At 35.0% G+C, this 15,713-nt stretch overlaps 1 protein-coding gene across 2 annotated transcripts in view; it reads left to right on the top strand.

Annotated features, from left to right (window-relative positions):
* The window catches only part of Scamp1 (secretory carrier membrane protein 1), a 105,673-nt gene that overhangs the window by 76,710 nt on the left and 13,250 nt on the right, over positions 1–15,713 (top strand). For both annotated transcript variants that reach the window (XM_071612470.1, XM_027927935.2), the window contains 2 exons: positions 12,230–12,331; positions 13,758–13,875. In XM_071612470.1, the coding sequence (XP_071468571.1) occupies positions 12,230–12,331; positions 13,758–13,875 (220 nt within the window). The remainder of the gene's footprint in view (positions 1–12,229; positions 12,332–13,757; positions 13,876–15,713) is intronic.

The raw sequence follows: 15,713 nt of genomic DNA, 5'->3' as shown, positions 1-15,713 counted from the left end.
CAACTTTATTACATTTACATTTTTTTTTCCAGTGGATTCAGGTGTTTCTTCTAAAGTTTAGCTTTAGACAATTTACTAGTGATGTTTACTTCTCAAACAGTTATTTAACCAAAGAAGTTAGTGTTTACTACAAAGTTTTGTGCAATGTTGGCAATGCAGAGAAGAAAAGTGATCTGTTAACTTTGTATGCAGGTTATTTCATAATACTTTTTCTAAGTGTGATCTAAGGACCCTTGGGGTCTTTCCTTCAGGGAGCTTACCACTCCCCTTTTCTAATTATTTTTATTTGGGAAGATGCTTTCTTTATTCTCAACCAAAATAATAATATAACAGATTGAGTGCAGAAGCAGATGTAAGAAGCCATGTAGACAGCAGGCTTAGGAATTTTAAAACTCTGAAACTAAATCTTCTGCGTACACATGAAAGAATGGGTATTCCACTGTTGGTTATGTAATGTACCTCTTTATTCTTGGTGATAATGCGTTTTTCTGGAATCTATTTTATCTGATATTGCTACAGCAACTCCAGCTTTCTTTTGATTCATCTTTGCATACTTTAACTTTTTTTCTGTCCTTCTGCTTTTAACTCATCTAGGTATCTATTAGAAAGTAACTCCTTTGGGTTGGCATACTTGGGTCTTTTGCCTCCAAGTTGGCAATCTGATTTGATTACTGACAGCCCCGTATGCATTTAGGAGAAAGTGTATTTTGAATTTTGGTCTTTTCTGAAGTAGTGAAATGTGATGCAATATTATTTTGTGGTACTGGGCAGCTCAAAGGGCCACAGCTCCTAGCCAGCCATGAGTGTAAATAACCAATACAGTGTATTGTGTTGCTAAGCCATGCAGTTTTGTAGGTTAGGATATTAAGTGCATTTTTACTTATCTGCAGTGTGTTTATGTCATTTCATTTAGTGTAGTTAACAATCAGATTGGATTAAAATCTGCAGTTTTATTAACTGTTTTATATTTGAAAGAAACAACTACTCTTTCATCCTTTTGCTTTCCTTTGGATCAGTAAGTTGTTAATGATTCTGTGTTCTTCTGTATTTCTTCATTATATATTCCTGTTCAAATCTCCTTTTTTTTAATGATCCCCTCATGTTTAGAACATACATCTTTAATCATGGTCTATATTCATATAGTATTCTCTTTCATGTAGATTGTCAGCTACCTCCCAACAAGATAATTTGGCTTATTCCCTAAAGCCTTGGTACAGTTTTGTTCTGTATTTTTGTATATTCCAAAATACACAGTACATTGCTGCTGCTTTTACTTACAAAGAAAAATGAATTTTACATTGGCCTTTATTAGTGCCATTTCAACAACTTTTATGTGTCTTTTTTTCTTGATTGTTTTGTCTCTCGAAGATATTTTTTTCCCTTGTTTCTTTTTATGCCTGGTGATTTCTTATTGAAAAGCTGGACATCTATTGAAAACAATAGACTGAGATAAATAAGAGTCGCGCTTAGAAATGGCTGTGCCTTTTCCCTTGGGCTAGGCTTGTAGTAATGTGTGTGGGTGGCTGAATAGGTTTCAAGCAGTACAGTCAGGAATTGATCTGAGTTTGGGTGCTTGGTTGCCATGGTTGCCCCCAGTACACCACAGACTTCAGAGTCCTTTGGTGTTATTCATGTTTAAGGTGAGGCTTGGTTTTCCAGAGCCTTTTTTTTTTTTCTTTAAATATCTGCTCCACTAACTTGGTCTCCCCTTTGTGCCTATGGGTCTTATTTTACATTTTCTTTCTCCCTCTAGGAGTACCTGCTGCTGCTTGTTACTTTCTAACTTTTCACCCTGGTGGAGGTGGAGAGGGTTGAGGAGAGAAGGAAGTTCTCATTCTGGTTCTGCCTCAGCTTTAGAGACATGTCTCTGGAATGTGGTGTTTCACTCTTATCAGTGACCCTGCCCCTGTTTTTTTTGTTGTTGTTGTTTTTTTTTTAACTTAAAGAAGTTTTAAAAGCATTTTGGTTTTTCTTTTTTCCATCTTTAATTTTCTTATCTCTTTTTTCCCCACATTTTTTATTGGTGCATTAGAGTAGTACACAATCACGTGAGTTGTTATATATTCACACATACGCACAGTAGAACAATATAATTTGGCCAGTATCACTCCCCAACACTTCCCTCCTCCCTCCCTGTCTCCCACCTTTATCTATTAAAAAAAATAATCTTCTTCTGTGCACTATTCTTTTTAAATGCAGACCTGTTTGTGAAGACACTTTACTGCCCTGTCTGGCATCATTTATACTTCAGAGTAAATCAGTACTGTCAGATATTTTCCTCTTAAAGACTAGCTAAGAGGCAGAAGGAGATGTTAGTAGTACTGTTACAATATTTGAGATGTTCAGTAAGTATTTAAAAAAATAATGTTGGGCACATAAGATTAGTTTAAAAACTTTTTTTGATGAGTCAATTCTAGATTTTAAGTTCAAGTTTTAGTTTATTCAATGAAAGTTACTTGTTTGGGGCAATATTTCATGAGGCATATTGTTTTTCTCTAGGACATTTTACTTTAAGAGGTAATACATATTTACTAACTTGACCCACAGTAAGTTTAAGATAGTTTATTTAGAATTTGAGGATATGTTCACACTTACAGGAAGAGTTTAGGGATATTGCAACATAGATGATTAAATAGGGAACTTGTAGTGAAAGTATGATAGGATGATAAAGTAAGAGGATTGATAGTAAACTGTCTTTTGTGACATAAGAAAAAAAAAGACGCGTTGAATAGCTTCCAGATTTAATATTCTAGATGGTTCAAAACCCAAACTCTGTTTAGTGTTCTTTGTTGAAATAAATGGCATATTTGTGGAAAAATGTTTTTGTTGAGTTTTCTGTTTTATAAGAGCATAGCCTATGTAATATCCTGAAAATAGTTTCATTTTGACACAGGAGCTCACCAATGTTGACTTCTGTTTTCCTTTAAATTATTAGTTTTGTTGTTCAAGGTTAATTAAAATGGTTGGGTACTGGCTTATTGTAGCTATTTATGCTTTCTACATTGACTGGTAATGAAATCATGAGATTTTAGTTGTATCAAGAAAATCTTTGCCTATATCAAGTAGTAGTTTAGTGATATTTCAGTCTTTATTTTAGTTTTTATGTATTTATTTAATGATACTGGGAATTGAAACCCAGTGTGCAGGGGCTGGGGATGGGAGGAGTGTGCTCTGACACCAAGCTACATCCTCAGCCCTTTATGTTTTTTTAATAAAAAATTTTTAAAAAATATTTTGCTCAGTTATCAATGGACCTTTAATTTAATTTATTTATTTATATGCAGTGCTGAGGATCGAACCCAGTTCCTCACATATGCCAGGCAAGTGCTCTACCACTGAGCCACAATCCCAGCCCCAGCCCTAGCCCTTTTTATTTTTTAAAACAGGGTTTCACTGAGTTACTGAGGCTGGTCACCAATATGTGATTCTCCTGCCTCAGTCTTCTGAATTTCTAAAACTACAGGTATGTGCCATCATGGCCAGTTAGTCTTTTTTTTCCCCCCCATTAACTGCAAATATTGTTTTGTCTATTTTGTCTTCCATGACTCTAAAAGAGAATTTTCAACAATATAAATCATTGCATATGAAAAGAAATTTTGTCATATCCCTTTATATATGAAATACTACATTAAGCAAATGGGGTTAATTTTTTTAGACAGTGATGTTCTATTGATTGATAATTCTAATCTTGTAGAAGATGAAATGAATTAAAATAGTGTCTTAGAGGTAATTTTATCAGATGGTTAAGGACATTAGCTATAGACAGGCAGACAAGTCATCTATACTGTTTTTGTTAGCAGCTGTGTTTTTTGATTATTTCATCTCTCTAAAAGGAGTCAAATGGAATTGGTACGAGTTCCTACCTCATGGGGGTGTTGTAAGGACTGAAGGGACAATGCTTGTGTTTATTGAGGTCCCTGGCACATAAGGCTCAAAACAGGTTAGCTATTTTTGTAAAATATCAAGTATAGAGGATCTGGAGCTTGAGCCCAGGTGTGGGTTGAAAATTTTATCATGCCTCCCTGCTTTTGGCAGAACACAGATGGGAAGAAGATAGAGTTCAGGATCCTTTCTATCCTCCTGTTTTTATCTGGGCTCAGGTAGTGAGTGGTTCTTAATAGTTTTAAAGCCATAGACTCTATTATAAAATCTTAAATCTTTGAACCCTCTTCCTTAAAAACACACACATTTTGCAGATTGTTTTACATGATTTGTGGGGTTCATGGTACTACCCTTTCAAGTCTGTTTCTAGACTCCCTATTCTATAGAATGAACTGATTTCAGCAGTTATTAGAGGGAAAGTAGGGCTGATTTAAACAATCGTGGACTCCAAGATTCCAAGTGACTAAGACAAGTAAAGCAGCTGTACCTCCTAGATTTCTTTTTATTCTAATGCCTTTGTCTCATTAAAGACTTCATATGTTGTTTGGTACTAGTAGTAGTCATTAAGTTGTCCATGTTCCAGAAAGTTTCAAGATCTTTTCAGCAGCTTAATCTCACATCTGGGAGCAAAACAGTTTATTTTGGTGCAGGATCATAGTAGTGTATTTAGTGGTACTAACAAGGAACAATTATTAGTTGTTTCCTGTGTGATATGTATGCATATTTACATGTATTATTTTATTGGAACAAAATTAGGTTCTACTGTCATCCCATTTGTAAATGGAAATACCTTGGGCATTTTGCCTGAAGTTAGAGTTTTAAGTGCGTTGGATTCAAACCCACTATCACTCACTGAAACTGGATTCTCTTAACCACTATGTTGAGTTGCCCAAAGCACAGGCCATAGTATTTTAGTTAACTATAAGTTATTGTATGAAGTATGTTAGTTCTTTTAAAATCATGAAATACTTTGTCTCTCCTGGCTCCCCCAAACTGTAGTTATAATTACTATCTCTGATATTGTTTTGGTTTGTGAAATAAACTTTACAAGAACATATAAATCTATTTTCTGAGATTTATTATGATAATTTAAGGAAGAAATTTTCTGTAAGCCTATGCTACAAGGTGGCAGAACACATTAAACCAAAAACCACTGGTTTATTTAAAATTCAGTTTTCTAATAGGCTTTGACCTGAAAAAGCCAGGATGTAAGTAATAGGAAGTTTTATTCGTTCATTAATTCATTCAGACCAGGAAATATATTACTTAGGTGGATTTATTAAGAATGAATATTCATAGTACCACAAATACTTCATTGTATACTGAGGCAGATTACAATTTAAAGCACTTAGCTTTAATCAATTTATATTGTTGTTCTGTGTCTTTACTTTCTTCCCTCTGTGATTTGAAATGGTTAAAGGAGTCTGAGGGTATAGCTCAGTGGTAGAGCATTTCCCTAGCATTGTGCAAGGCCCTGGGTTGGATCCCTAGGGTGCAGCAACAACAACAACAACAACAACAACAAAATACTAAGTACAAGCTATACTATTTAAACAGTTGGCTTCCTAATCTCTTCCTGTATGTAAGACCCATTGCTTTTGGTGATGAAGGCCAGTAGAAGTCCTTCTATCCCTAATTATGATTTTTCTTCTGGTCCCTTTCTGATCCTGGTTCAGATACAGACCTCCTGGGTGTCTACAGACTCTTTCAGAGTTCCTCACCTAGACTTACCCTTCCCTTATGTATCTTGAATGAACATTATGCTCCTGTGATGATTGCATTGCTTTAGCTTGTTAATCTACACTTTACAGAGTTTCCTACATTATACAGAGTTCAGTATATTAGGAATTATAGTTAATATGCTTTTTAGCAGTGTGACTAACTCAGGTTTTTGCATGTCACTCCTTAATAAGTTTTAGATTTGTTGGGGAATTGCAATCCCACATTGCAGAATTTTTTTTCACAAGAGTCAGATTCACTTTTTAGGTATCATTTTGATTTATAAAGAGTTATATTTTCAATGATTGCTTGTCTAGTTAGAAAATGAGGCAACCTTTTCAAAGTTTTTCTGATTTTGCATTTGCAATAATTTGGACATATCAGAGGAAGATTTTGTTCTTCTTGAAAATGAGTCCATGAAGTTAAGTAAGTGCTGGAACACAGTTTTGTATTTTAGAGAACTTTGAAGTTTTTTTTTTTTTTTTTGCGGTGCTGGGCATAGTATTCATATTAGCATGGTCACTGTACAATGGAATGAATTTTACTGTTTCCTTGTTCAGGAAAGATGTTTGTTAGACAAATAACATAAACACGGTCTGTTAAAAAAGTTATTTATGGGTGGGGGTATAGTTTAGTGGAGGCCCTGGATTTGATCTCCAGTATCACAGAACTAAAAAGAAGAAATTCATATAGGCTTCTTCTTCTTTTCATTTTTTTGCTATTCTGAGTCTTTTAATCTTCCATATTAACTTAAGGACAGTTTGGTTTTTTTTTTCTAATTCTGTGAAGAATGTTCTTGGTAATTTGACAGGGATTGCATTGAATCTTTGGATTGCTTTTGGTAATATGGCCATTTTAACTATATTAATTCTGCCAACTCATGCATGTGGGAGGTCTTTTCACCTCTATTGTCTTCTTCTATTTCTTTTTTGAGTGTTCTACAATTTTATTTATTCTTTTTTTCTTTTTAAATTTGTTGTAATTAGTTATACATGACAGCAGAATACATTTTGATTTGTTGTACACTAATGGAGCACAATTTTTCATTCCTCTGGTTGTACACAATGTAGAGTCACATCACATGTTCAGTAATACATGTACCTAAGGTAATGATGTCCATCTTTCCTGCCCCTTTTTCTTTCCCCTCCCTTCCCCTACGTTCCCTTTGCCCAAAGTTCCTCCATTCTTCCTGTGCCCCCGCTCCCGTGCTCCTGTCCCCCCGTCCCCCACCATTATGGATCAGCATCCACTTATCAGAGAGAACATTTGCCTTTTGTTTTTTGGGGATTGGCTTACTTCGCTTATCATGATATTCTCCAACTCCATCCATTTACTGCAAATGCCATGATTTTGTTCTCTTTTATTGCTGAGTAATAGTCCGTTGTGTATTTATACCACAGTTTCTTTATCCATTCACCTATTGAAGGACATCTAGGTTGGTTCCACAAGTTTAACTGTTGTGAAGTAAGCTGCTTATGTAGCCTTCTTGAACAAAAGAAGTAGACAAAATGGGGTTCAAAGATTTTGAGGGTTCCAATTTATCAGTTTTACATACTAGCTATATAATTTTGTATATATATAGTACATACCAAAGAGGAAGGGAAGCCATCTGTATTTGGAAGCGATATTTTAGAAATATTCTTTTAGTAGGACTTCTTAATTTTTTAAAACATACTTGATATCCTTCAAAAGATTTTTTGGGCTGCTGTTGTAGCTCAGTGGTATAGCACTTGTCTACCATGTATGAAGCACTGGGTTCAATTCTCAGCACCTCATATAAATAAACAAAATAAAGATCCATTGGGAACTAAAAATGTTTTTTAAAAAAAGATTTCTTAACTAAAAGTTATAGTGAAGCAGTTTCAACTTCTGGAATATATCTGTAGATGTGGAAGTAAAAGATGGCTCTTGGGTAACTGAAATAATTGTGAAGCCTTTAGAAATTAATCAAGAGCCTTTTCAGTATATGTATTATGTAATTTTGCTATTCTGGTTTCTTGATACACAAATAATAAAAGTAAAATATTTAACAAGAAATAAGAAAATATTAAGTTATATTTTTATACACTGATAAAGATTAGGGAAATAGGAATGTTTCAGAAGTGACTTCCTCAAAACAGTAAACTAAATAAATAAATAAATTAATTATTAAGTTAGTAATATTTTGTTTCCCAGAGAGATGAGGCACATATGGAGTTTCTATTTGGTACTAATAAAAATAGCGTTTTATATTGTGGGTTTTGCTATTTATTGTTTTCATTGGCAATTTTCTTGAAGAACATGTCATTAATTAATACTAACTTTGCTTAACATATTACTGATAGAATTATCAATTACCATTTGATTTAAATGACTAATGTAGGAAACATTATTATCAAACCATTAAAATTGCTCTTTTGTTCTTTCAAATAATGGCTCATTGTGGAGCAGGAACAGGGAAAATGCAAGATGAGTACCGATCATCAAATACTAAACAGATTTTAAAAGGCTTAAGCTGGAACAATTTGAACAACAAAATAAATGATAGTTTTTGATTTTAATCTAAAGAATAAAATATATATCTATGAATTCATGTTATGGAAATAAATGATTAATAAATAGGTTGGGGAGAAGGAACAGAGAATTTCAAAATGCTAAATTTGGGCTTTATTCCCTTTAGGGAGCGAAACTTGACTGTCCTGTCTTTGGGTATGGGCGGGACCTAAGTGAATCATGTTTGCCAGGTGGAAAAGAGAATAAAGATACTGAGTTAGCAAGACATGTGTTCTTCTGGTAAGAGGAGCTAGAACAGGGATTGTAGGTATGTTTTATGAAGAGGTGTATAGTATATAGTGTCTTATTACTTGGACTTTATCCTGTGGTAGATGATTCCCAAACATTAGAAGATGCAAGAATTACTTCAGGTGCTTTTCTGTAAAAACAGTTGGACATAGAGGAAATGGGTACAGAAATAAGAAAACTGAGACAGTCTAGATCAGAGAAATGACAGAAATAGAAGTGAGTAACATTACTGAAGCCAGAGGCTAAGAGTGAGGATTTTCAGTGTTGAAAGCCATAACCAAGTAGAGACTGAGAAATTTGATTTGGAAATTCATGGGTTTCTCATGACTCTGAAGTGCTTCTGGTGGTATCTCTGTGGAGTAGCCAGGCTACAGGGAATTAAGAAAACCAGTAAGAAGAGGGAGGTTGAGGAAATCATTGGTAGACTGCTCCTTCAAGATTTTTGTCACTGAAGGGAAGGAGGAAGATAGAGGTGGCAGTTTTGGGGGAAGACAGGGTTAAAGGAGGGCTATTTGAAGATGAAAAAACTTTGTATGCACTGAAGGGAAGAATCTAACCGAAGAGGTGAAGACTCATCAGGGCAGACAATAAGAAACTGGTGAAGTGGAGCACTCCAGATGACCTGAAGCACTCCAGATGACCTGAAGGACAGGCTAAAGGTTTCTTCTGCTAGTGTTAGCTTTGAGAGGACGGACGCTGCCCCTCCACAGAGAAGCAGGCAGGACCTTATCTATGAAGTAAGAAAGGGCAGGGATTTATTCCAGTGACTTCTGTTTTCCTCTTTGATTAACAGTTAATGCTGAAATTAAGTGAAGCGTTGAGGGCCGCGAATAATCACTGTGATGAACAGAAAATGGGGTAAATTTAGGAGAATTTAAAGTGTTGCTGAAGTGAATTTTAATACCTAACTCCACAGTATATTAAAAACATACTATGTCATGATCAAGTGGATGGAGCTTCTTTCAAGAATTTTAGGTTGGTTTAATATTAGAAAATTAATTAGCCACAATTCACCATATTGCATGGTTTTAAAACCATATGTTTATCTTAATTGATGCCCAAAAAGCATATGGCAAAATCCAACATCCTTTCTTGAGCCAACTTGGAATAGAAGGGGATTTTCTCAACCTGATAAAAGGAATCTATTAAAAACTGCCTTGGATCAGAAATGACAATTTTAGTCAGCATTGTGACCAAAAGACCTGACAAGGACAACATAGAGGAGTAAAAGTTGATTTGGCTCACAGTTTAAGGGGCCTCAGTCCATAGCTCTGGGCCTGAGGTGAGGCAGAAAATCATGGTGGTAAGGTATAGCAATAGGAAGCAGAGAGAATTCTGCTCACCAGGGATCAAACATGAACCCCAATGGAACACCCCCAGTGATCTCCCTCCTCCAGCCACACCTTACCTGCCTACTGTTACCACCCAGTGAATCCATCAGGAGATTAGTGCTTTGATCAGGTTAAGACTCTCATAATCCACTCATGTTTTTATGTGACTGTTCTTGCATTGTCTCACCCATGAGCTTTTGGGGGACATCACATATCCAAACCATAACAGACATTTATTATTACCACTTCTATTCAATATTGTGTTGCAAGCTCTGGCCAGTATAATCGGGCAAGAAAACAAAATAAAAGGTATGCAAATTAGAAAGAAAGAACTATATTTTTCATAGACCCATGATTATCTATGTAGAAAATATAAACAGATTCCAGCCGGCTCTTTTCAGGAAATAAGACATGGTGATTCTAGAAGGTAAATGTAAAACATGTAAAAGCCTTAAAATAGATAGAACAACTCTGAAAAGGAATCATGAAGCCAATAAACTAACACTACCTAATTTGAAGACTTTGAAGCTTAGATTGTTTCAGTAATCAAAATAGTGTAATATTGACATAAAGATAGAGAAAAATGGCACAGAATAGAGCATCCAGAAATGAATATAAATCTACCATAGACCAATGATTTTTGAGAAAGATAAAAAAACAATGCAGTACAGAAAAATCATCATTAAGAAATGATGCTGGCTGGGCGCAGTGGTACCTGCCTGTATCTCAGAGGCTCTGGAGGCTGAGGCAGGAGGAGCGAAGTTCAAAACCAGCCGCAGCTACTTAGCAAGGCCCTAACCAACTTAGTGAGACCCTGTCTCATAATAAATTTTATAAAAAGGGCTGAGGATGTGGCTTAGTGGTTAAGCAACCCTGGGTTCAATTTCTGGTACCAAGTTAAATTAAACAAAGAGTTTCAATTAATACCTTGTGCAAAAAAAAGTAATTCAAAAAAGTATAGACTACAATCTAAAGCTGAAAAAGTTAAATTTCTAGAAGAGAACAGAATTATTTCTTTGGCTTTTGCACAGATTTTTTTTAGATACAGTAAGAAAATCAAGATCCATAAAATAATGAATAAGTAAAGTGGAATTCAGAAAAGGCAAAACTTATCAAAAGCTGCTCTTTAAGATGCTCTTCCCGGGCTGGGGATGTGGCTCAAGCGGTAGCGCGCTCGCCTGGCATGCGTGCGGCCCGGGTTCGATCCTCAGCACCACATACAAACAAAGATGTTGTGTCCGCCGATAACTAAAAAATAAATATTAAAAAAAAATTCTCTCTCTCTCTCTCTCCCTCTCTCTTTAAAAAAAAAAAGATGCTCTTCCCTTTAAAAACACAGATAATTGTCATACATACATACATCAAATTGAAAAGCCATGGCTGGGAGAAAATATTTGCCAAGCATATATATAATAAAGAACTTGTGTATATAGAATCTGTATTATAAAAACTCTCAAAATGCAAGAATAAGGGGGAAAATAATTTACTTAAAACATCAGAAAAAGATTTTAATAAATAGTTCACCAAAGAAGATCCACAGATGACAGGCAAAGATGCTTAACAGAATTACTCACTAGAAAAATCAAAACCAAATAAGATACTACTATACATACATTGGTATGGCTAGCATTAAAAAGACTGACATTACCCAGTATTAGTAAGATGTGGAGCTGGAATACTCATACCCTGCCAGCGGAAATGTAAAATCGAACAACCCCTTGATAAAACAGATTGCAATTTCTTCTTAGAAATTTAACGAACACTTCTGTGTCTCTACCTTTCCACCTGTAAGTAATTACCCAGGAGAAAAAGAAATGTATGTTCATATGAATTCTTATATAGTAATATTCATAATAACTTTATTTGCAATAGTAAAAATCTGCAAACAACCTAAATGTCCATCGATAGTGAATGAATAAACTGTGGCATATTTATACATTATTAAGCAATGAAAAGGAATGACTTTCTGATACATGCCACAGCATGGATGAATCTGGAGTGTTATACTATATGATCTCATGTGTAGAGAGTTCTGAAATAGGCAAAATATGATGACAGAAAGCTGCTGGTAAAGTAAGGGGGAGAAAAAGGGAGGGATTATCCAGAAAACTTGGGATATGCTCACAGTATTGATAGGGGAAAGTCCAGGCATGTACATGTTTTAATATGCATATATTAAATAAGTTTCAATATTATTAAATTGAATATTTTAAATATTTATACTTCATTGTGTATTATAATTCTTGTGAAGTTTGTTTTAAAAACGAAAGCTGAGTTGTTAAGATGGATTTTGGTGCAGTTAGAAACTGAAAGAACAAAGTAAGATTGGAATGATATTGAATATTTACATGAAAGGTTCAAATAAATTATTATAATATTACTATTTTAATTTTAAGCCTAAGATTATTGCCACTTTTTTAAAGGTTTGAATGACAATCTGCATGTGAATATAAAATTAATGAGAAAAATGACATTTCTTCTTTCTTCTCTCCTTCCCCCTCTTTTGTTTTTCAAAGGAGTGACAGTTCTTTCAGATTCTTTGTATTCTTCTTTGTCTATATTTGTCAGTTTGCTGTACATGTGCTCCAGGCTGCAGGATTTCATAATTGGGGCAATTGGTAAGTTTATTTACTTTATTAGTTTTAAGTTGTTAATCTAATATTTGTATATAATTTTTGTATCCTAATATAGTTTACACAGAAAAGTCAGATCAGCCAAAGCAAACAAATAAGATAAAGAAAAAAACAAGGAACACAGTTTTAACATGTCCCAAGAGATGTAGCATTTGTACAAACCATTCCCTTTGAAGATTATGTTCCCATTTTATAAAACAGCACATTCTATCTTCTTTAAATAAATTGTGTATGAATACTTTTTGATAGCCACACGCATAGCTCTCCTGCTCCCACTGCTTCCTTAACCCCAAACAACCACTAATCTGTTTGTCATTCTGATCATTCTATCATTTTACGAGGATTACTTAATTGGAATTATATAGCATGCAACTGCTGGCTTTTTTACTCTGCATAATCCTGTGGAGAGTCATCCAAGTTGTTCTGTGTATCAGTAGGTTCTTTTTTTTTATTCTTGAGTAGTATTCCATGGTATAGATGTACCACAATTTGTTTAACTATTCCCCAATTGAAGAACATCTGGATTGTTTCCAGTTTGAAGCTATTATGAATAAAGCCACTGTGAGCATTCATGAGCAGGTTTTTGTGTGAATATAAGTTTTCATTTCTCTGGGATGACACAATAATCAGTTGGGCCATAGAGAAGTTGCATGTGTTTTTTTTCATTTGTTTTTGTTTTTAAAGAAAATGATAAACTGTCTTCCAGAATGGCTGTACCATTTTATAATCTCACCAACAATTATGTGTGATTCAGCCTCCACCTCATTTAGTGTTGCCACTATCTGTTACATCAGCCATTCTGATGGATGTGTAGTGATATCTCATTGTGGTTTGAATTTGCATTACCCTAATAACTAAAGAAATTGAACAACTTTTCATGTGTTTCTTTGCCATCTTTCTGTCCTCCTAGTGAATTGTCTCACCATGTGTTTTGCCTATTTTCTAGATGATTTTTTTGTATTGTTGAACCATAAAAGTTATTTTTATATTCTAGAAACTAATCCTGTGTTAAATGTGAGGTTTGCAAATATTTCCTTCCATAATTCCGCAGAATTTAAAATGAGCATTTAAAAATATGGCCATGAACTCACAAGCTTAAACAGTGCAATAATGTGGTGGTAAACACTTGGGGCTCAGTGGTTTCATCTGCTTTTGAATTAAGATTATGCTTTATTAGCTGTGAGAACTTGGGCACTGAGTACCTCTGTGACCCAGTTTCTCATCTGTAAAATAGTAAAAATAGCACCTCTCTTATGAGATTATGATCGCGTTAGAATTAAATGAGCTAATACATATAAAGAAGTTGAACACTGCCTGCCTCATAAGTGCTGAATGTCAGTTAGGTATTATTTTTAAGAAGTCTGCATTAACTTATCTGCTTAACTACACTTTGCTTTTGATTATTTTGTAGTGGTTGGATTTCATCCCTTACTGGTCTGAACCAAAACATTCCTGTTGGAATCATGATGATAATCATAGCGGCTCTTTTCACAGCATCAGCAGTCATCTCACTAGTCATGTTTAAAAAAGTAAGTGCAGCTTCATGTCTGTGATTTTTCTCGTGAGCCTGATGCGAAGATCTTGTTCTCCCATTTTGTGTAACCTCAAGTTGTTTTGTTGTTCTTGTGCAAGTTTGCTCTTCGAGTATTATTTTTTACAATGAATAATTAGGCACAGAGCTGGACGCGGAGGCACATGCCTGTAATCCCAGCGGCTTAGGAGGCTGAGGCAGGAGGATCTTGAGTTCAAAGCCAGCCTCAGCAACAGTGAGATGCTAAGCAACTCAGTGAGTCCCTGTCTCTAAATAAAATACAAAATAGGGCTGGGGATGTGGCTTAGTGGCCGAGTGTCCCTGAATTCAATTCCTGGTACCAAAAATAAAAAAAAAATAGTTATGCACAGAACATATTTTAGAAAAATCATGTTTGCAACTTCCAGGAAAAAAAAAAAAGGAATACAGATTGAACATCCCTAATCCAGAATCCAAAATTTGAAACTTTTGACCATTGACATTATGCCCCAAGTGGAAAATTCCACATCTTACCTCACATGACAGACACATTATAAAATTATATAAAATAACACTCAGGCTATGTGTATAAGATATGTATGAAAAATAAATAAATTTCATGTATAAATTTGGCTTCATCCCCAGGATATTTCATTATGTATTTGCAGGTATTCTGAAATCTGAAGCACTCTTGGTCCCAACCATTTAGAATAAGGATATTCGACCTCCATTTTTAAGACCTTTTAGCTGAAGGCTGCTTTTATGAATTGGAGAGCCAACCAAATTTTAAAATTTTTTATCTTTTATGTTCTGCAATTTCTGTTTTGAATGAAGCTTATATAGCTTCTTTTTTTCTTTATCCACATTTTATTGTTGCATTATAGTTATGCATAATGATGGGATTTATTGTTACATATTCACACATGCATACAATATAACAATATCCCACCATTATGCATTTGCTTCTTCAAAACAGAAATATTGAATACCTACCAAAGCACTTTTTGTGATTTGTTTTAGTGCTGTACTGCTTCTGTCAATGCTTCTATTACCTTTTTTTTAAAAAAAAAAAAATATTTTTTTATTTGTAGATGGACACAATGCCGTTATTTTACTTATTTATCTTTATGTGGTGCTGAGGATCAAACCCAGGTCCTCGCATGTGCCAGGAAAGCACTCTACCACTGAGCTACAGCCCCAGCACATTTTTATTTTTTCCCCCTTTTATTTTGGTCACTTCCTGGGATACCTTCAGAACATTTTTTATAGGTCACTCTCATACCATGCTCTCTTCTTTCAGTCCATTTCATATATAGTTTCTATATTAACTAACATTGTGTAGATTTTTGATGTGAATCTGGGGCTGGGAATGGGATTGTGGTGGTGGTGAGAAAAAGGACTAGTGATGTTTCACAACTCCTGGAACCATATTTTCTTCTTTAGTCAAATAGAACTATTGACTTTCCTCAGATACGTCCCCAGCCATCCATTCCTTCATCCCCCTTGTCATTGGCTGTGTGTCTTAACCCAATACTTCATCTTCTCTGCTACTCCAAGACCACCTCAGATCCTGCTGCCTGCTCTACAGAATCTGTCTCATGACTCCCCGTCTTTGGGATTATGCAAGTCTCTCTTTTCTTGGGGAACTTTCTGTCTGTTTTGGTCACTCTGGGACCTGAACATAAGCCAGTTTATATGCCTTGTAGAGCATGTATTCTGGGTACCCAGCTTGATAAACCCCTCTAGGGAAGACCTGTCTTTTAGCATTGGAATTAAACGAGGAGAGCAAGAGCTTTGCTTTAAAACCATGCAGCTCAGGTTGAAATTCTGATGCTTCACTTAACAGCTGTGTGACCT

This window comes from Marmota flaviventris, chromosome 5 (genome assembly GCF_047511675.1).
Source record: "Marmota flaviventris isolate mMarFla1 chromosome 5, mMarFla1.hap1, whole genome shotgun sequence".
In the NCBI taxonomy this organism is placed as follows: Eukaryota; Metazoa; Chordata; class Mammalia; order Rodentia; family Sciuridae; genus Marmota; species Marmota flaviventris.
The sequence above is the reverse complement of the archived record's forward strand: the minus strand, read 5'-3'. Positions and strand labels throughout refer to the sequence as shown.